At 38.4% G+C, this 22,351-nt stretch overlaps 4 protein-coding genes and 1 pseudogene across 4 annotated transcripts; all 5 read right to left on the bottom strand.

Annotated features, from left to right (window-relative positions):
* Positions 1-1,535: 1,535 nt before the first annotated feature.
* Positions 1,536-2,608, bottom strand: LOC125209711. The gene is made up of 2 exons (XM_048109295.1): positions 2,440-2,608; positions 1,536-2,113 (listed from the first exon to the last, which is right to left on the bottom strand). The coding sequence occupies exons 1-2, from the start codon at positions 2,606-2,608 to the stop codon at positions 1,536-1,538; spliced, it is 747 nt and encodes a 248-aa protein (XP_047965252.1).
* Positions 2,609-3,086: 478 nt separating this feature from the next.
* Positions 3,087-4,103, bottom strand: LOC125209712 (ribosomal RNA small subunit methyltransferase G-like). The gene is made up of 7 exons (XM_048109296.1): positions 3,994-4,103; positions 3,774-3,896; positions 3,654-3,694; positions 3,500-3,563; positions 3,331-3,394; positions 3,179-3,245; positions 3,087-3,126 (listed from the first exon to the last, which is right to left on the bottom strand). Exons 1-7 carry the CDS (start codon positions 4,006-4,008, stop codon positions 3,087-3,089), a joined length of 414 nt encoding a protein of 137 aa, XP_047965253.1. The 5' UTR covers positions 4,009-4,103.
* A 1,196-nt stretch (positions 4,104-5,299) lies between these two features.
* On the bottom strand, positions 5,300-5,803 carry LOC125209713. The gene has a single exon (XM_048109297.1). The coding sequence runs from the start codon at positions 5,801-5,803 to the stop codon at positions 5,381-5,383; it is 423 nt and encodes a 140-aa protein (XP_047965254.1). The 3' UTR covers positions 5,300-5,380.
* A 1,974-nt stretch (positions 5,804-7,777) lies between these two features.
* On the bottom strand, positions 7,778-8,589 carry LOC125210045. The gene has a single exon (XM_048109619.1). It carries the CDS (start codon positions 8,482-8,484, stop codon positions 7,891-7,893), a length of 594 nt encoding a protein of 197 aa, XP_047965576.1. The 5' UTR covers positions 8,485-8,589; the 3' UTR covers positions 7,778-7,890.
* Positions 8,590-9,495: 906 nt separating this feature from the next.
* On the bottom strand, positions 9,496-10,872 carry LOC125209715 (annotated as a pseudogene).
* Between the last annotated feature and the right edge of the window lie 11,479 nt (positions 10,873-22,351).

Here is a 22,351-nt window from a genome sequence, read left to right on the forward strand (position 1 = left end):
TAGTTTCATGCTAAAAATAGCTAGTAGTTAAATTTGTCCCTTTGTGCATCATATTTTATTCACTTTATCTCATTCTCTATCGTACTTTACTAAATTTATATTAAAACTTTGTGTCGTCTACCAATGAGACTATTTTTATGAGTATGAAGTAATAGCAATACTATTTTTGCGAGTAAATTTATGTTATGTAGTAAAAAAATTAATTCTGTAAATATATCTATGTGATTAGTAATGTTCAAATTAAATCGTGTGCATGCGACTTATTATTAAGAGATACTACCTCCGTCCCCAAAATTTGCTACACTTTGACCCGACACGAGTTTTAAGAAATATAATGGAAAGTGAGTTGAAAAAGTTGATGGGATGTGGGTCCTACTTTTAAAGTATTTTAGTAGGAATGTGTTAGTGAAATATGGGGTCCACTACCAAAAATGATAAAAGTGAAGTGTATCAAATTTTCAAGGACGGAGGTAGTAGTATTTTTTTGGTTCGCGACCTTTGCCAAGTTATCAGTTTTAATTCGTAGCATTTGAAAATATCATCTGAAGTCTATTAACTTCGATATATGGAATACTTTTTTACTATTTTAAAATTCTTTTAACGAAAATACCCTAAAGCACGTAAAATACATTTCAGTCTATTTACTCTCTTCTTTATTGTAAATGATCTCTTTTTAATTCTTCTTTCCCTCTCTTCCTTGTTTATTCTATCTCTTCTTCCCCATATTTCAATTAATTACACTACGATAGAGACACAAAACATACACACAATAATTAATTCGGTCCAGATAAAAACTCACGGCACTCATCCTCGCCATACAATAATTTATGTGTGCATATATGAGAGAGGGTAAAAATGCTGATTATATGCTTTTATTGGTTTTAGTTACACACAGCCACATAAATAGTTTAAACATAGATAGAATATAATCGCACATTCTTGAAAAGTGAAAATTTACAATATAAATTGTCCATCTCATGAATATAACCCAAGAAAAATCGTTTTTCCAAAGTTGATTGTTCCTTGAAAATCATAGAAAATAAAAGGAATGATGGTGTTGGTCAATTAAAATATAGTAGTAGTAACATTTTTTTTGAGACAGCTAAAATGAAAAATGTAACATCCTAAGACGAAGAGAGTATTTTCTTTTCGTCCTTTTCGCCCCAACATTCCATAAAAGTGCAATTAAGATGGCAGAAAATACCGTAATTTCGTATACTCCATTATTTATAAATTAAAGAATGATTAGACATGAATCGGCCATCCATAACTTTAATCAGTTTTACAATGTATTGGAATGAGATGGTGATACAATTAATGAAATTAAGGATAGAACGTAAACAATTAAACAGTGTGGAATGGTGACAAAATGCGAGAAACAAGATGAGAGCAAATAGTTAATGATAATAGTCCATGAAAACAAGAAAAATGAGTTAATGAAGATGAAATGAAAATCCATAGACAGGGAAAAGTAGGAGGGAGTCGGAAATGGTTATCCAAATTTGTGAATAGTTATTGAGCATTTGTTGAAATAGTTAGACAAAATGTTCCCAAACGCGAAGCTCCAAGGCCATCAAGAAAGGAAGAAGAACAGCATGGCACGCATACTCAACCTGCTCATATGTGAGTTCTTGAGCCTCCCAGTCGCTGCACGCCACCGCTTCATCCATCCGCATCCCCGGAATCCCCAAGATCTCCTCCGCCAGCTGCTCCATCGTCGCTCCCCGGCGGGACCCCCTGAGCCGCCCCATCCAGAGAGCGTGCGGCGAGCTCCATAGCATCCCCGCGATCGCGTTGTCCCACAGCGCGACGAGGATGACGTTGGGGTCCACGAGGAAACTGCGCAGGGCGTCGGGGCAGTGGTCGGCGTGGTGCAGCTGGAAGATGAGGCAGCTCGACCTCACGCACAGCTGGAGCGTGGCGGCGTGCCTGGACACCCACTGGACGCCCACTCCCACCACCAGACGCCCGAGCCGGTAGGAGAGGTGGCGGTTGCGCTGGAGGATCTCGTGGACCCATCTATCCGCGGCGGCTGGATCCGAAGTCACGTTGGCGCGGATCCAGTGGGAGCCGCAACGGATGCTGTGGATCGTCATCATTTCTTCATCTTCATCTTGATATTTCCAAGTGCACACGCTTGGATTAATATCGTGGTAACCGCCTATTTATTCACCGGAGATCATATCCCCTTTCACCTCTGCCTTGACACGTGGCACCCTGATCATGCAATATCTATTTTCCGTTTATTAAAATGGTTCTTGCTTGTGAGGATTTCCTAGTTCATGTGTGGGAGCAAGATGGGCTTTATGATTAAGCACTAGTGCCAATTAGAATGAATCCAATATGGGATTTACTACCAACTTGTCTAGCTACATCATAATTGAAGATTAAATCAGCTGAGATCGAGGCTATAATATGTTTGGCTAAATCAATAACAACACGTTGTCATAGCTACAGAGCGTTTCACCTCATAAAGCTCCTGAGCCAACTCTCTTTGTAAGCTCTCCGAGTGGTTCCTCAAATTCCTCTCTTGCTCAAGTTCGTCTCGTGTGGACTGAACTTTAGCCTTGTTCGTTTTAAGTAGTGTACCTCCAGAAAGACGTTCCATTGGTTCACGCTGCTGCTCTCTCGACAACTCCTTTGCTTGAAAACGAGCACGATCCAACTCTTCTGGGAACACCGCTGCTGCTTTAGTAAGTCAGCGACACGCCTCCTTAAATTACTTGAACTCTCTGGCTGGATGTTAAGAAAGAATCAGTTACCATGCATACTGTTTGATATGAAGTCATAGGTTCCTAATGAATTTGAGTAATCCTAATTACCTTCTTGCATCTATTATAAGCCATCTTACGCCGTCCCGCCCAAGTCTTTGCCATGCCTAAACTAGATGTGACCAGATAACACAATTTAAAAGCAAGTAAGCAATAACCTCATTATGTTGCAGGCATTGATGCAGAGAGATAAAGAAAGAGTTCACAGAACAATCTTGGAAAGCTCTATCCTACATTATCAATAAAAAGTGAAAGTGAAAGTGAATATAAGAGATGCATAAACACCAAAACAAGTTGGCTAGATAGAAGCACCCATCAAATGGCTATAGCTCTTTCAGCTTTTGCAACTTCCCTCCTGCAAGGAGAACTAACTAAATTGAATGATCTCATAATTTGAATTAGCATACCCATGGATCATGACCCTAGCTGCCACAAACAAACCACCAACATTGACTAGAGGAAGGCAATATTCAGCTTCACGCCATCAAAAAGAAAACACTTAGACACTTATAGATGGCCCAAACCATAGTGATGAAGAAAATAAGTTACCAATGTATACTCATTTCTTCAACAGCTCTAGCAACTGCAATGTCAAAGTTCTCTCTGTAGTCAAGGTTTTTGTCCTACAAATGGTCCTATACAGAGATCAGAGTATGTATCGAGTGAAACATCAAAAACGTATCGATTTTACTACTGCATTAACACTGGTACTAACTAGTAAGCAATACCACAGAACAGCTAGAATAGTAGACCTCATTAACCAAACACACTCCACTTTGACATAAATTCAATCTACCAATTCCAAAAACTTACACTAAGAACAACAGAAACAAAGCTAGATCAGTTGTTATTAATCCTCAATGTTGGCATCAAAATTCATACCTCAGCTCGATCGCGTACAATTTGAACATTCTGCTTCCAACCTAAGCAACACAAAATCAGCCATAAGAAGAAAAATATAGAACAAATCATTTTCCCTGAGAATCAATGCAAATCATGAACTGTACTAGGGCATGCCATGGCCAGAATCACTCCAGGAAGCCCTACTCCACTTCCAACGTCAACAACATTCAAATCGCCCTCTATCACCTCATTTTCCTCTTTCACCGCCGTCAAATTCATTTTCTGCCGATCAAAAAACGATCGCATTCCAATCATCACCATGTAAAAGCTAACAATGAGGGAATAAAAAATAGACGGTGAAATCTATAATGTTCAACACCTGGTTCCATACCATTCGAGGAGGGAGTCAATGTAGAGACGAACTTGCTGCTTTTAGTGCGAGGTCAATGCCTCAAAATTGGAGGTGCCAGCTGCTGCGGCGGAGGCGCGTGAGAAGCCACCGGCTTTCGCTGCCGGAAAATAACGAAGTTTTAGCGTTGATTGTTTAATTGTAGGGATGTGTTTGAAGAAAGTCCTCAGGGAAAGCAGAGAAGGATATTAGGCGCTAATTGATATTAACATGTTTGGCGCGAAAATTTCAATATTTTACACGGAATTTAAGATTAGGATTTAACTTTTCTATTTTATTAAAATTGTTTTCATTTTTTCTTTATGTGAATTTTCAATTTATTAGTTATAAAAAATGTTATACTACCCCACTAACTACTCCACATTGCACGTTGTTATCAAAATTATTTTTAAAAAAAAAATATTTTATACTCCATTTGTATATAAAAAAAAATACAGTATAGTTCAATCTTTTTATTTTTGTTTGCCCGCCAAAATTAGTTTCATGCTAAAAATAGCTAATAGTTAAATTTGTCCATTTGTTTATCCTACTTTATTCACTTTATCTCATACTCATACTTTGCTAAATTTGCATTAAAATGTTGTGTCGTCTACCACTGAGCCTATTTTTTATGACCGTATAGAGTATGAAGTAACAGCAATACTATTTTTTAATTCTATAAATATATCTATGTGATTAGTAATATTCAAATTAAATCGTGTGCATGCAACTTATTATCAAGAGAGAACATTTTTTGATCCGCGAAACTTTGTCAAGGTATCAATTTTAGTCCGTAACATTTGAAAATATCATCTGTAGTCTATTAACTTCGATGTACTTAATATTGTTTGAGCTACTTTTTACTATTTCAAGCTTTTTTTTAGCGAAAAAACCCTCAAACACATAAAAAGACATTACAGTCTATTTACTCTCCCTTTTTCGTTAAAGGGTCTCTTTTTAATTCTTCTTTCCCTTTCTTCCTAGTTTATTCTATCTCTTCTTCCCCATCTTTTAATTACACTACGATGGAGTCACAAATCATACATACAATAATTAATTCGGTCCACATGAAAACTCACGGCACTCATCCTCGCCATGCAATCATTTATGCTGATTATATGCTTTTATTGGTTTTAGTTAGACACAACCACATAAATAGTTTAAAACACGATGGAATTGGAATCACACTCTTGAAAATTGAAAATTTACAATATAAAATGTTACTACTGTTTATACTAAAAAAAACAAAGCAAGCCAAGAAAAATCGTTTCCCAAAGTTGATTGTTCCTCGACAATCATATCAAGTATCAACAACCATATTTCATGAAATACTTTCAAAATACTTAAAAGGAAAGGAATGATGGTGTTGGTATGGTAGCTATTCCGGGAAAAAGCGAAGCTCCAAGGCAATCAAGTAAGCAAGAAGAACATCATGGCAAGCATACTGAACCTGGTCCCACGTGAGCTCCTCATCCTCCCAGTCGCTGCACCCCACCGCCTCATCCTTGGTCATCCCTGAATCCCCAAGATCTCCTCCGCCAGCTGCCCCATCGTGGCCCCGCTGGTGCGCCGCCATCCGCGCGTCCACGAGCCAGCCCACCTGGAGGGCGTGGCGCGAGTCGAGGATGAAGCCGCGGAGGACGTCGGGGCAGTGGTCGGCGTGGTGGAGCTGGAAGATCAGGCACCGGGACCCCACGCAGAGCTGGAGCCCGGACACCCACTGGACGCCCAGCCCCGCCACGGAGGTCACGGTGGTGCGGACCACGCGGGAGTCGCAGGGGATGTGGAAGATCGTCGTCATGATTTCTCTCTTACTATGATCTTGATTCTTGATCTTCACTGCGGTAACCGCCTATTTATTCATATCCGCTACACGTGGCACCCTCATTATGGAGTATCTCATTTATACGTCTATTTTCCGTTTTTTAAAGCGATCATTATTTTAGTAACTGTATTTTCGGTGCAATCTTCCCATTCTTTTTCTTTCTTGCCTTCTATAGGATTTAGCCTTAGATTTAGCTCCCATGTTGAGAGTTTTTTTATACTCCCTTGGTTGTCCATTAAGGGTCTACATCTGACTCCACAAGAACTTTTCAAAATATGTGATTAAAAAATTAGGTGGTGAAAAAAGTTAATAGAATTTTCCAGTTTTGTATGTTTCTTAAAATTTGTCATATTTTATTTTTGTCATTTTTGGTAGTGGATCTCACGTTCCACCAACTCATACTTACTCATATTTTATTATAAAATCAATATATAAATTTAGGATCCACGTGGCACCAACTTTTTCAACCCACTTTCTATTACTCCCTCTGTTCCATAGTAGTAAAGTCATTTTGTCATTTTAGTACGTTTCATAGTAGTAGAGTCATTTCCTTTTTTTATAAAAGTCAACACATTTCTTCCCACCTACTTCACTCTCTCTTACTTTATTCTCTCTACATCTCTCTACCTTTTCATTTCCTACTTTATTCTTCATTTACTTAACTCATCTAACACAACTTTTTCTTAATCTTCGTGCCGAAAAGAAATGTTTCCACTAATATGGAATGGAGGGAGTACATTTCTTAAAAATCATGCCAGGTCAAATGGTGACATATTATAAGGGACGGAGGGAGTAATAAAATGTGAGTGATATGAGTTAGTGGAACGTGAGATCTACTTACTCTACTATTCAAGGTAAAAAAAAAGTGAAAGTTGACTCTTAATAGGGGACGGACAAAAATGACAAAACTAGACACTAGATGTCGTTGACGCTGAAAACGTGCCAAAAATGTTATGTGTCAGAATGATTTGGAATTTGCACGCTTACGAATAGATTTTGGACATCTAACATCGTCGCAATGATGAAAAATGGATTTTGACCATCTGACATTGTCAAGAGGGCAAAATAATTTTCTGTTTTTTGGTTTTTTTTTTAAAAAAAAATTATTTTATTTTTCTTTTGAATTTCTAAGATTTTTAAACAATTATAATTTGTAGATATATTTGTTTAGACTACACTTTTTATTTTATAATATAATTTTCATTTCAAAGAATTAGACAGCTTTTTTTTATAATCCCACAATTCAGTCATTTTTCTAGTTTTTTAATCTGAGAGTATACATTTTGCCGAGCTGCAAGCCATTCGCCCAATCCCGTTGACGGCTAGTTTTCTATTCTATACTATATTCATTTTATTTTATTCATCTTATTCGTCAAACCCAAAACTCACAAAATAACTAATAATAATGATAACTATCCTCAATAATAATAGTGTGCGCACCAATGAAAATATGTGCAATAATAACGTAATACTTCATCTTGTCTTATAATAAATGATATATGTAATAATAATACATGATTTAAAGAGGTGTTGTTTTATGCGTTAATGTTAACCAGAATTCTTTCCAAAAAAATTAAATATAGTATTAACATTTTTTTTAGAACAACTAAATAGAAAAGTGCAACATCTATTATAGGATGAAGTATTTTTTTTTTCACCCTTTTCACCCATACATTCCATAAAAGTGCAATTAAGATGGCAGAAAATAAAGTAATTTTGCATACTCCATTACTTACAAATTAAAAAATGATTAGACACAAATCGATCATCCATTATTTTTTTAATAATGTATAGAATCCTCTTTAGACTGAGATGGAAAATGTGGCCATTCACTATACATAAACACTGTGGAATGATGACAAAATGTGGCCAAAATGCGAGAAACAGATGAAGCTTAGGTCAGATGAGAGCAAATAGTTCATCCATCACGAAATGTTACTGAAAACAATAGACAAATCAATGATACCTGCGATCTGATTAATGAAATCACAAAGAAAAGTAGCACGCACAAAATTCAGAGATGGCTATCCAAGTTTGTGAATAGTTTTTGATGAAATAAGTAGTTAGAGAAAATATTCCCAAAGGCGAAGCTCCGAGGCCATCAAGAAAGGAAGAACAACAACACGGCACGCATACTGAACCTGCTGATATGTGAGTTCTTGATTCTCCCAGTCGCTGTACGCCACCGCTTCATCCATCCGCATCCCCGGAATTCCCAAGATCTCCTGCGCCAGCTCCCCCATCGTCGCTCCCCGGCCGCACCTCATGAGCGCGTACGCCGCCCTGCGCACATCCCCCACCCGCCCCACCTGGAGAGCGTGCGGCGAGCTCCATAGCATCGCTGCGATCGCATTGTCCCACAGCGCGACGCGGATGACGTTGGGGTCCACGAGGAAGCAGCGAAGGAAGTTGGGGCAGTGGTGGGCGTGGTGGAGCTGGAAGATGAGGCAGCTCGACCCCACGCACAGCTGGAGCGTGGCGGCGTGCCTGGACACCCACTGGACGCCCAGCCCCACCAGGAGGCTGCGTTGGCGGTAGGCATGGTTGCTGCGGTGGAATTTGAGGATCTCGCAGACCCATCCATACGCGGCGGCTGGATCCGAAGTCACGGTGGCGAGGATCACGTGGGAGCCGCAACGGATGTTGTACACCGTCATGATTTCTTGATCTTGATATTTCCAAGTGCACACGCTTGGATTAATATCTTGGTAACCGCCTATTTATTCACCGGAGATCATATCCCCTTTCACTTCTGCCTTGACACGTGGCACCCTGATTATAGAGTATCTCATTTATGATTAAGCACTAGTGCCAATTGAGGTGATTTTTAATATAAACTCAAGAAACCAATTGTTTTTTATCCCCTATAAAGCTCCCAACTTTGTAATTAGGAGGAAAGGCTCTAGAGTAGAGTAACAATACTAGTATTAGAATGAATCCAAAGATTAAAATCAGCTGAGTTCGAGGCTATAATATGTTTGGCTAAATCAATAACAACACGTTGTCATCCAGTTGCCTCTAACATAATATGAAGTCATAGGTTCTTGATGAATTTGAGTAAATCCTAATTACATTCTGGCATGCATTATAATCCATCTCACGCGTCCCACCCAAGTCTTTGCCAAGCCTAAACTAGATGTGAGCAGATAACACAATTTTAAAAAAAATTGGGTTCAACCTGAAGCAAGTAAGCAACAGTCTCATCAAAGAGATAACCTCATGATGTTGCAGGCATTGATGCAGAAAGGGATGTAAAGTGAACTGTTAAAGATGCTTGTGGGAGAATACCTGGTGCCCGAGGATATTTTTTGGGGCCGACCATCGTTCAGGCATTAATGGCCGTTCTCTGTCCAAATCTGCTATGAGGTTCCACTGAATTGACACCAGATTTTGTTAGCATTTGATGGCTCATATTGACATGGATTTGTATTAGGATTCTAATCAAATGAAAGGTATTAGAAGAACAATTATAGTGATTAGTGAAGATACTTTAAAAAGGAGATGAAGTCGAGAATGGTCAAGGACCCAAGAGGGACTAATAAAAAATACTTTAGGAACATATATGGAAAGATAAAGAGTACACACAACAATCTTTGAAAGCTCTATCCTACATTATCAGTAAAAAGTGAAAGTGAATATAAGAGATGCAAAACACCAAAACATGTTGGCTAGATAGAAGCACCCATCAAATGAATAGCTCTTTCAGTTTTTGCAACTTCCACCTGCAAGGAGACCAAACTAAATGGAATGATCTCATAATTTTGTACTAAATGATTGTACTACTCTACTAGGTAATTAAAGAAAATGACTTAAACCCTCCATTTGAATTAGCATACCCATGGATCATGACCCTTTGCTGCGACAAACAAACCACCAACACGGACCAGAGGAAGGCAATATTCAGCTTCACGCCATAAAAAGAAACACTTAGACACCGATAGATGGCCCCGACCACAGTAATAAAGAAAATAAGTTGCCAAAATATACTCATTTCTTCAACAGCTCTAACAAATGCAATGTCAAAGTTCTCTCTGTAGTCCTACAATCTATCCTATACAGAGATGAGAGATCAGATTATGTATTGAGTGAAACATCAAAAAACGTACTGATTTTCTGGTACTAACTAGTAGGCAATACCACAGAACAGCTAGAATAGTAGACTTCATTAACCAAACACACTCCACTCTGACATAAAATTCAATCTACTGATTCTAAAAACTCACACTAAGATACAACAGAAACAAAGCTAGAGGTGTTATTAATCCCCAATGTTGACATCAAAGTTCATACCTCAGCTCGATCGTGCAAAATTTGCACATTCTGCAACGACATGCTCCAATTAAGAAGACGCGGCACTTATTCAAGGACTCTAACGAAGTCACCTTCCAACCTAAGCAACACAAAATCAGCCGTAAGCAGAAAAAAATATAGAGCAAATCATTTTCCCTGAGAATCAATTCAAATCATGATCAGTACTAGGGCATGCCATGGCCAGAATCACTCCAGCAAGTCCTACTCCACTTCCAACGTCAACAACACTCAAATTCGTCCTCTATCACCTCATTTTCCTCTTTCACCGCCGTCAATTTCATATTCTAGCCGATCAAAAAACGATCGCATTCAAATAAAGAAACACGATGAAAACTACCTGGTTCCATTCGAGGAGGATGTCGATGCAGAGACGAACTTGATGCTTTTGGCGCGAAGTCAATGCCTCAAAATTGGGGGTAACAGCTGCAGCGGCGGAGGCGTGTGAAAAGCCACCGGCTTTCGCTGCCGGAAAATGAGCGAAGGTTTAGTGTCGATTGTTTAATTGTAGGAATGTGTTTGAAGAAAGTCATCAGAGAGAATGCAGAGAATAAAAAGATTGGGCGCTAGTAGAATTCAACATGTTTGGCGCGAAAATTCAATATCTTCTACGGAATTTAATAATTACTTAATTTTTCAAATTTTTAAAAACATCATACATTAACTTTCGATTTATTAGTCATAAAAATGTTATACTACTTACTAACTACTCCTTCCGTCAGCGAAATAGTGTCCATATTTGACATTTTGATATGTCCACAAAATAATGTTCATATTTAATTTTTCCATTTTAGGTAAATGGACTGCATATTACACTTAACCCATTACATTTTTATTTTATTATAAAACCAATATATAAAGTGGGACCTACATTTCCACTAACTTTTTCAACCTATTGACCTTCACATTTCTTAAAACATGCACTGAGTCGAGACTTTAAACCGTGGACAGGGAGGGGAGTACATTGCACGATGTTATCAAAATTAAAATCAAGCTTTATAAATTTTAGTATTACCTTCGTTCGCTATTAATCATCTCAATTTGCCATTTTTGTCTGTCCATGAATAATTGTCCCATTTAATTTTTAATACTACTAGTACTACTTTAGTAATGAATCACACATTCCACTAACTTTATTTCATTCACATTTTATTATAAAACATTAATACTAATACTCCCTTCTTGTCAATGTAGTTGAATTGTATTTCTTTTCGAGTTGTCTCAAGGTACATAGTTCAGTTATTTTATTTTCTACAAACACTTTATTATAATTAATTCATACTTTACTCTTTCTTTCTCTCTCATATTTTATTCTTTCTACTTTAGTCTTTAATAATAGTAATAATGTAATATAGATTTATTAAATCTCGTGTCCAAAAAAAATGTTTAAACTATCTCACCAACAAGGAAAGTATATAAATACAAGATCCACAGTTCATACTTTGTAGTTTTTACACTCACTTTTAATAACTTTTTCTTAAAATATCTGTCCAGTCAAACTACGCCTATTAATTTCCTATTTTGTGTTACACGCTTATGAATTTATTTTTATGATTATTATGTTCAATTTAATCGTATTAGTATGCATGCAACTTAAAATTAGTATTTATGAAAAGCACAAGCACATTTCAATAGAAGTGTGACCTCCAAAATTACAAACTAAAATTAGTGTTACAAACTCCTGATTGCAAGAAAACCGGCTACGTACTAAAATAGATTAAAGTTACTAAATTGACTTTTAGTTTTTAATAGTTACTTTAAAATTAGAATAATAATTGAAAATATTGAAAATGTGAAGGTTCACTTTCCATCATCTCATGATCTGAGTGTTTGGCCATAAAAAATATTCACTCAAAGTTGAGAAGAAAGTGGAATGAAGATGGTATAGCATGGATAACTTTATCAGGGTCAAACATTAACTCAGACCACCTACAACTTATTTATTCTGCCAAAAGCAACTTTTATTTAAAAACCCCTTTTCATTTTACCAGTAAAAGTGTTTATTTGATCCCTTTAAATTTATTTTTTATAGTTTTGGGAATAATGTATTTTATTCTCTGAACCTTTTGCGTATACTTTTCTAATTGGGTTCTTGAATTCGGATTTAACTAAATTTGGTCATCAATTAGGAATTTAGGATAGCTATTACTATTATTATATTTATTGAAAGGCATTTTGAGGATATATAAAAATTAAACTATTATATAGCATCATAGTAATCATAAGCAATATTTATTCAAAAAAAATTTGAAATTTGAAATTATATACCCTACTTTAATTTTGGATATATCAACCCTCCCAATCAATTACTCCCTTTAGACTTCTCAACCACACCAAGAATGTCAAATATTTACAACTTATAATGAAGTACCTTTAAATGTGTATATATGTAATAATTACTAAATTTGTTATGAACTTTAGTAGTATATATCGCCTTTATTCTATATATGATATGAATAATAACCATTAATCATGAAAATTTTGACAAAATAATTCCACTTCATATATAATTCGAATACGCTTTTAAACTTAAAACCAAAAGATTTATATACTTGGATTTAGTTTCTGTATGACATTTTAGCTTGCTCGTGTGTAACGCTAATGCAAAACTTATAAATTAAACAACAATATAAGAGAGAGAGAGAGAGAGGGAGAGAGAGAGAGAGAGAGAGATAACAAATGTATGAACAAGTTGATTATTCATAGAAAGATCCATATGTAAAAATATAGATCTAAACAAACCAACACAGAAAAAAATAATTCAAACAAGCTTCACCTTATTTATAACAAAAGTCACAAGAAAATTTGAGAAATCCCACATCATAGAAATCAAATGAAAGAAAGCACAAAACACAAACCCTATTAACTCTAGTAAATTAAAAAGATGAATTCGGACCGAACGGCTTGATTCCCTGAGAGATCGATCAAAGATACCAAAAGAGTAGATCTAAAACCTTCTAAGAAGAATCTAGAAGTCTCCTTGAGCTAGCCTCCATCTTCTCTGATCAGGCCAAGTTTATGAGTAGGGTTTCTTTCTGTTCAAGAGAGAGAGAAGCTATCTCTTTTTTCTCTTGATCTGAGCTCATAGCTTGCTAGATATGTGGGTGATGATGGTGGGGTGTTGTGGTGGATGCAATGATGGTAGTGGTGGTGGTGGAGGTGGTGATTAATGGGGAAAGGTGAGGGCATGATGATTGATGTTGAGAGAGAATGAAGAAAATTCCAAGGTTTTTGTGTCTAATATTCCTTGCAAGATTGAAGCTTTATCTCTCTCTGTGTAGTATATATATCAATGATGTCTCCTTTGCCCTTTCAACCCTAGTTGGACCCTAAATGTCACATTTTTGTCCTTAAATTATTAAACAAAAGTTATAAAATTTAAACAAGATTCTGTGCTGATATGACTCCTATAATAAAGTAAAAGTAATATTATTATCTATAAGTTTTTGAGTTAATTCTTGATGATTTATATGTTAATAGTATGCACTAAGGGGGCAGTTCTAGTGAAAACTTTTAAAAAATGAGAACTTTGAGAAGTGAAAATCTTATCAGATTCTTGATATTTAGTCAGGAATTGAAAATTAGGGTATCTGGAATTAATATTCACAAAGTGATATAATTGTGTGTTTTGACATTAAAAAAAGTTATGAAATGAATCTCCTATGTACTAATGTAGTACATAATTATCTAAATATGATGCAAGTTGGTTTTGCTTTTGGCAACAGTAAAGGCTGTTTATGTCTGTATATGAGAGAAAATGAATATGCTGATTATATGCTTTATTGGGTTTAGTTAAAGTTAGACTTACACACTACCACATAAATAGTTTAAAACACAGCGGAATCAAACATTCTTGAAAAATGAAAATTTACAATATATTGAGCCCAGAGAATAATATAGCGCCAGAGAAAGCAGAGCTGATTACGTATATTTTTTTTGTTTGAACACACACCCACCTTTCGGAATTCGACTAATCCTGCTTGGCCGGACTTGTGAATTTAGGCCGAAAGTCTCTCCGCGGATGACGGGGTTTGAACCCGTGACATCAAGATCACCACAGCTCTGCGCTGCCAACTGCGCTACGACCCGTTGATAGAATTGATTATACAAAAATATATACTAAGAAATAAAAATATTGTATTTCCTGGAAAGCGTGACACATCAAATTGCGAGCTACTCTATTTAAGTTTCTGTTTCTACTGAAAAGGAACAAATAATTGAACCCATTTATCAGCTTTTTCATATTTTGTTTGTCATTTTAGAAAAAAGGAAAAAAACAAAATGCAGCAAAGCAGTCCTTTTATTCCTTGAAAATGTCTTCACCTTTTGTTTGTTCCTCTTTCTCGTTTTGTATTATTGGCTTTATACTTACTTCTTCATAGCTTTCATTCATGCGTAGACAATTCTATCTATATATGTGTGTAAGTAAAGTTAATCATGCACTTTGCTCGGGAATGATGATATTGTCGAGTTCTAGGATAAGTAAAATTTGGAATGCTAGACCGTTTTGAGTTTAAGGTGGTTTTATAGAATTTGGAATTAATACTAATGTCACAAATCAAAGTATAATAAGAATCGGAACCTTTACACGCATACTATGTGACACACAGGAGAAGAGTAATTTGAAAATCTTTTTGATACCGCAATAGTACGATGATATCAGAGTCGGTCGCCGATCGATAGTGATAACTGGTCTAATATTATATCTTGACCGAAATAGAGAAAATGAGTGACCCCTACGGTACTATACCTAGACTTCAAATTTGATTTAATTTGAGATCCATTGCTATCAGTGGCGTATCTTTTTTTTTTCAAATTATTTTGGTATATCAGTGGCGAATTTAAAATGAGTGACCCCTACGGTCCATTTTGGTTTAATCTTTTTTTATTAGTACTTCGTATTATTTTGGTGAATACGCAAGGGTGGATAAGCTGATAAGGGAATGCATAAGCTAATTATAATTTCTTAAGTTTTGTTTTAAATTCATATTGAGTTGTTTATAGAAAAATTATACAAATATTTAAAATGATTTGTAGTAAAATTATAAAATTATGAGGCAGTCTAATTTACGTATAGAATAATTAATTAATTAATATGATTTTATGTATAATATACAAAATTTAATTTTATCATTCTTTAAATTTTACATTTTACATTTTACATATAATACGTACTTCGTTGTATCCCAATTACATTTTATGTTGGTGCATATTATATGCTGCATTGTTACGTAAATCAAATATTAAGTCAAGAAACTATAATAGAGAATAAAGTAGAAATAACAAAATTCGTATTTTAGGAATATGTCAATAGATCAGTGAGACATCTCAAAATACAATATACTAAAATATTTTTAATCCAACACAAAACTCTTGGATATAATCATAAAATATGAGCTGCTATTTTTATTTAGTGTGGGACAAGTCCCGAGTGGAAAGAACTCTTAACTTTTCAACAATTTAAATTTTGTTACATAAGTATCGTTGTATTCTCCATGCGAAATCGCAACACAAACCTTTTTTTTTCCCCACGAAGAAAAATCTAAGAGTTGACGTGCATCGATAAAAAAAATCAACATACAAAAGGCTACTTGAAAAATTAGGATTATACTTAATACCTTGTGTAATGTTCGGAGCAAAAGTAACAAGTAATATTCGATACTCGATATATACATAGGCGCAAACCATAAGCAGTTCCTAAAGAGTGAATGTCAGTCCATAGGCATGAACAACAAGCGACACCTAAATACTTCATCCATCCACAAAAAATAGGGCAATTGGTGTATGACACGGGTTTTAATTTAGAGTTGGTAAAGTAAGAGAGAAGAAGAAAAAGTAAGTGAGAAGTAGTGTTAGTGGAATGGTGTGTAGAGTTATTATTTGTTGAAAACTTTCCATAAATGAATATGCTCTATATTTTGTGTACGACCAAAAATGGTAAATGTGTCATATTTTTTGTGGACGGAGGGAGTACAAAAAATAGAGGGATTATAAGAGTATGTACGTAGGGACATATTCTAAGAGTATGCAGGGAATGCTAAAATATGTTTAATAGTATGTGCTATTCTTGCAGCTACATCTTTTTTTTCGCGTTCATTTTGAAAATTTGCATGGTTAAGCCTGCTTAGTATGGGACGATTCTAAGTTGGGTTACTCCATGGCCCATGGGAGTCGAGTCCTATAGGTATCAGAGTCGTTACTTGTGGTATCAGACCGAACCATGCGGAGGCTGGTGGTCATGTAACCCCTAGAGGCTAGTAAACTTGTATACTAAAACTATCTAGATATTAATTTATACAAAAATTATCTAGATTTCTATAGTCGAAATAACTAGATACTTAAACAATTAAACATTAATTGTAGATAAATAGAATATAAATGAAACGAGTAGAGAGTTCTAGAACATCGATGCAGTCAATATATACAATGACGGACCCAGAAAATATAGCTCGTGGGGTCGGATCGAAAATTTAATAATATATAATATTTAAATAATAATTATATAATATATATTAAATAATTATTTTATCATTTTTGTTGTTCTTATTATGTTTTTGTTTACAAAATTTATAAAACTTGAAATAAATCAATTAACTATAAACATTTTTTTAATATTTAACATATTTATATGATCTACCAAAGCTAAATTAGTTACACAAAATAAACAAGCAAATAGTATTAAATATACTATTAATTACTAGTTTGTATCTTAAAATTAAAATATAATGAAATAAAAGTCATAAATAAAAAAAATATTCCTAGATTTGCTAAATCACCGCCCTATCTTCTTCCAATTATTATGCAACTTACGACTAGTTTACAGCTTTTTTCAAACTCAAAATTCATCAATGGAGCTTTCTCTTCACTAAAATTTTATAGTATCCTTAAATTTATTCTTCTCTAAATTTCCTTCTTATTATAATCCAAAACAAATGGTTTCTCTATATTTCTCTACTCTCTTCTCATGTATTCTCTTGTTTCCCGTAGAGGCGGAGTTGTCGTATGTGGGATCGGAAGGCGGAGCTGCCGTGGGTCGGAGGGCGGATTATAGAGCTTCCCAAGCAGTTGTCACGGACCGGCGGTGGGGTCGGCCGACCCCGCCCGATCCCACCTGGGTCCGTCGTTGAATATATACATGTGTGTGTTTTCTAGCCTATTAAAAGAGTTGTCGTTGGTGAAAGAGCTCAACAAAATTATTTTATCTTGCTAATCCTCTTTCTGTTAGGATTTGTTAGTAACTATATAAAATAATCAGCTACATGTAATCCGTTGGGTGGTGTTGTCTAGCAGGATCCTTATCTTTGGACAAGCATCCACATTGATAATCCGTTGAGTTTTAAGATAACTAATGAGGATCTTATGTAATTGATGTTGATACTGGATAAACTTTGCAACTTGGCCTTATCGAATGTTGTAATATCAATAATAATGGCCTCAGGTAGGTGCTTGAGAGAAATCTGGAGTTGACTAAGCTAGTCGTGGCTGGATCGATCAAACTCAATAGTGAAGACCTCTTTAACACGATGAAGGTATTGAACTCCGTAGCACTGACCGACATCAAGCATCTAAGGATTGACAATCCTAATGGTTAACAAGTGAGCATTTCATATGCCAACAAGTTAGACAGGTTTTCAACTGCGTGAATGATAATTATGAAGCAAAGATACACTCCACCAGGACGTGCAGAGTGTGCATTAGCATCAATGCTCGTTGCGTACGATGTAGGTGCTGCTTGGACAACAAAACATACGAAGAGATATTGTACTGTGACTTCCTTTTGATTGCTTGGAGGAGCTCTTGTTCGAGGACTAGATCACCCTCCCAGTGGGGCAGGGCAGACCTGCATTGAGTGGAGGGTGAACTACCACTTTTTTTCAATAGCTAAGCAACCCGTCTTGGCTTCAACCACCGAGACACGACAAAGCTAGTGAAGAAACGACAACGTCCTAACAATTGAGTGAAATTCTTGCACATGTATTCTGCGAGGAAAGAAAATAAATAGATAGTTCTAGAAGAGAACGTCTTGGGATTACTCCCTAATACTGAGCAGGGGCGGAAGCAAAGGGAGAGAGGTGAAAATTTAATCTTGCATGAAAAGGACAGTCTTTGTCAGTATTAGTAGTATACTTCTTCCAATTAAATAAACAAATCTTCGGGATCGCTTCTCGCAAGAAGATTTTGTGCGTTTATTTTAGCTGCGTCAACAACCATAATAACAATGAGTGACCATATAGTGATGTTTATTTAAATTAATAATTAATACTCCTTCCTTCCGCGACTCTTACTTTTTCCTTTCTCTATTACTTTACCAATTATACATTAAAATTCGTGCCATTCATAATTTAGTCTATTTTTCGTGAACGAAGGAAGTAATTATTTTATTTTTAGTAAATACTCCTAGATGATAAATCATACTCCATCCCTCCCATTATTTTGACTATTTTTCCCTTTTCATACATCCCATACAAATAGTCTATATCTATTTATAGCAACCTCTTTCTCCTTCTCTTTTACTGTATTATTTGTGGGCTCCACTATCCACTACACAATTTCAACTATTTTTTCTTTTTTTCTTCTACTTTGTCAATTATATATTAAAACTCGTGTCTATACCAAATGATATATTTCTATGGAACGGATGGAGTAGTACTGTAATTATTAGTCATTCGATCACTAATAATATATTTCATATCATAAGTGTTGTGTATTTTAATAAGGGATAATATACTATAGTTGTTAAGGTGCATGTGGATAATCTTAAAGTAAGAGCATCTCCAATGCTGGTTAGCCAATCGGCCAGCGATCGGCCAGCGCCGATTTTTGATTTTTTTTAAAACCTATATAAACGCGATTTTAGTTTCATTTTCATTTGCACCACTTGTTTTAACGAGTTTTCTCTCTCTCTAACTTTCTGTACAAGAGCATCATCGAGCGATGGATCACAACAACGAGTCCAGTCCCAACGACGAGTGGATCTCAGACTCCCCGGTACCCGTGGGATCTGGATGGGGCAAATGGGCGGGCAGATGGGCCCAGGGTTTAACGTCCCTTGGAATCAGCTGATGGGATGATGGCCGGAGCGCCGGGGGTGGGAACATGCCGTGGGGTATGCCGGGCGGCGGACAGGCCAACGACGGGCAGGGGTGGGGAGGTATGCCCCCGATGCAGCCAACAGATGATGGGTATGCATCCCGGATGCAGGGGTCACCGGGGAGACACGGTCTATCGTCCCTCTCTGGATTTTTTTACGGCTTCGTCTCACACGTCGACCCCAAAGGAGACGCAGTTCACTGGCGATGACCTTTTGTCATTGCATGACATGGGGATAGATCTCGGCGATCCGGACACTCCCGTTCCAGCGGGGTGGGCCGCGCGAAGAAGAAGAAGAAGACGAGGGGGAAGGCCAAGGCGGTCGGCGAGTCGTCGCAGCCCGTTGTTGACGACACCCCCGGCCGGAGGAAGTGGACGGAGGATGAGTACGCCGGGGTAGCCAGGGGGTGGTTGGAGGTGTGCGACGATCCGCTGGTTGCGAACAACCAGCGGGTCGTCAACATGTGGGCGAATATTAGAGTTGCCTACAGGAGGCACTGCCCGCACGGGAAGGACTTCGTGGGGAGGAGGTCCGGAAGGGGTGGGAGCGCATCAAGGCCGCGGTCGGCCGTTTTTCGGCGTTGTACGCCAACGCCCTTCGTCGCAGCTCACTAGTGGGCATAATGAGGAGGACGCCCGGAGGATAACCGAGAGTCGGTTCCCCTTGGCGGGGAAGTACAAGGATTTCCACTTCTGGGAATGCTTTGAGTTGTTGAAGGACTCCGAGAAGTTCCGTGCGGGGTGCGACGCTGGGTGGCCGAAGAAGCAGGGCGAGCTATGCCGGCGACTACAGTGGCAGCAGCGGCGGATCCCACGACCTCCCCCCGGATGCCGAGGAGTTTCCATCCCCCCTTCATTTGCCGGTCGCCCTCGCCCGGTTGGACAGAAGCGGGCGCAACGGGCTACGAGGGAAAGATCCCCCCTATCGCCCCATGAGGTCCAGTCCGCCGCCCTCCCACCCGCCCCACTCGAGTACACTCTCTATTCCCGTAACAAAACGCGGGAGCAGATGTACAAGGTCTTCCAAGAGTGGAAGAACGCCACTGACCCCACGGGGAAGATGTTTCTTCACTCGATGCTCGAGAGCATGCGGGTTGTTTGGATACCGCGAGGGCACAGATGGGGGGTTCCGACGTGGGGTCAGATACCCCGGGTGGCGGCAGCGGCGGTGGCGACAGCGCGACGACGACGACGACAAGGAGTAGAGAGTGGCGGGACTCGTGTGTGGAAGCCTTTTTTTTAAAAAAAAATCATGTATTTTTTTTAAAAATCTTTGTACTTTTTTTGAATGAAATGAATTAATTTTCCCGTATCTGTGTCGTAAATTTAATCCATAATTTAATCGTAATTTTAATTAGTAAATATAGTATATTTTGAATTATTTTTATTGCGGGCTGGCCTATGGCTGGCCTAAATTCGACGGTGGCAGTGGATTTTAGCTGACGGCGACGTGGCGCAGGAGAGAGAGTGGCTGGCCTATTTGCATTGGAGATGCTCTAAGAGCATCCACAATAAGAATAGGCCAGACTCTCTCTCTACTGCCACGTCAGCAGCACTAAAAATCCACCCGCCACATCAGCATTTTACTCAAATAGGCCAGCCGCAATAAAAATAATTCAAAAACAACTATATTTACGGAATAAAATTTACGATTAAATTACGGAATTAAATTTATGAGACATATACGAGAAAATTCATTAATTGCATTAAAAAAAAGTACATTCAATTAAAAAAATAAATTACATAATAAAGAAAAAAAACTATCGACCGTGCAGTCTTCCGTGCCCACAACTCTTCAATTATATCCTTTTGGAGTTGAATATGAGCATCCACTTGGCGCATGTCGGCATGTGCCTGGAGGCGGCCGACTTCATCGCGAGGTACCCCACGTCGTACGCTAGGGGTGGCCGTTCCGTGGCTTGGACCGGCTTCATCGTCATTGGCCCAATTAGTCAGTTGTACGCCTTCGTCTTCGACGATCATGTTGTGCAAGATAATGTAGGCGTACATTATATCACCAATGCATTTGACATCCCAAAAACGCGTTGGACCCTTGATTGCTGCCCATCGAGACTGGAGCACACCAAATGTGCGCTCCACGTCCTTGCGCGCCGACTCCTGCCGTTCCGCAAAGTAGGCCTTCTTGTCATCACTTGCGTGCCTGATCGTCTTCACAAAGACGGGCCACCTAGGGTATATACCATCCGCCAAGTAGTAGCCCATATCATGCCGGTTGCCGTTGGCCACAAATGAGACGGCCGGACCGATGCCCTGACACTGCTCGTTGAAGAGGGGCGACGAGTTGAGGACGTTGAGGTCGTTGTTCGACTCGGCTACCCCAAAATACGCATGCCAGATCCACAGCCGGTAATCAGCTACGGCCTCGAGGATCATCATGGGATTCTTTCCCTTGTAGCCGGTCGTGTAGGCCCCCTTCCAGGCAGTCGGACAGTTCTTCCACTCCCAATGCATACAATATATGCCGCCTAACATCTCAGGGAATTCATGCTGCTCCCCGTGCATCTGCATCAGATCATGACAATCTTGGGGGTAGGGCTTCGAAGGTACTAATCACGGAAAATTACAATCACGCCCTGACAGAAATACTTCAGACATTCCAGGGCTGTCGACTCACCGATGTTGAGGTACTCATCCCACATGTCTGCGCGCCTCCGTAGGCCAACTGTCCGATTGCCGCCGTGCACTTTTGAATAGGGGTGTGGCCGGGTCTGCCAGACACATCGTGCCTAAAGCGGAAATAAAGATATCGACGCTCCAAAGCGTCAACGACACGCATAAACAACTCTCTCCGCATTCTAAAACGCCGCTTGAACATGTTGGCGGAAAACCGCGGGTTCTCTGAGAAGTAGTCGTCAAATAGCCGCTGATGTGCAGCTACGTGATCTCGATCAATCACTGCTCGGCGGTGGACAACGGGAGGAGGGCGAGGTACCGCCTGCTGTTCGACCATTCGCATGTACCGCTCTAGCTCGCGGTTCATGTAGGCCTCCATAGCCTCGTTCATCTGTCGTTCGTACTCCTCAGTATCCCCACCACTACCACCACCGCTACCACTCGCGTTACTCATCGCTCGATGTTGCTCTTGTACAGAAATTTAGAGAGAGA

Source organism: Salvia hispanica, chromosome 3 (assembly GCF_023119035.1).
Source record: "Salvia hispanica cultivar TCC Black 2014 chromosome 3, UniMelb_Shisp_WGS_1.0, whole genome shotgun sequence".
In the NCBI taxonomy this organism is placed as follows: Eukaryota; Viridiplantae; Streptophyta; class Magnoliopsida; order Lamiales; family Lamiaceae; genus Salvia; species Salvia hispanica.

Excerpts from the sequence above, each read along its gene's own strand:
- LOC125209712 (XM_048109296.1), bottom strand. Across the intron at positions 3,395-3,499 it reads ACTATTCTAGCTGTTCTGTG|GACAAAAACCTTGACTACAG; the intron begins GTATTGCTTACT and ends GACCATTTGTAG. Across the intron at positions 3,246-3,330 it reads TAGAGCTGTTGAAGAAATGA|CTGAATATTGCCTTCCTCTA; the intron begins GTATACATTGGT and ends GATGGCGTGAAG.
- LOC125210045 (XM_048109619.1), bottom strand. The coding sequence starts at position 8,484 with ATGACGGTGTACAACATCCGTTGCGGCTCCCACGTGATCCTCGCCACC.
- LOC125209713 (XM_048109297.1), bottom strand. The coding sequence starts at position 5,803 with ATGACGACGATCTTCCACATCCCCTGCGACTCCCGCGTGGTCCGCACC.
- LOC125209711 (XM_048109295.1), bottom strand. The coding sequence starts at position 2,608 with ATGGAACGTCTTTCTGGAGGTACACTACTTAAAACGAACAAGGCTAAA. Across the intron at positions 2,114-2,439 it reads CTCTGTAGCTATGACAACGT|ATGAAGATGAAGAAATGATG; the intron begins GTTGTTATTGAT and ends GGAAATATCAAG.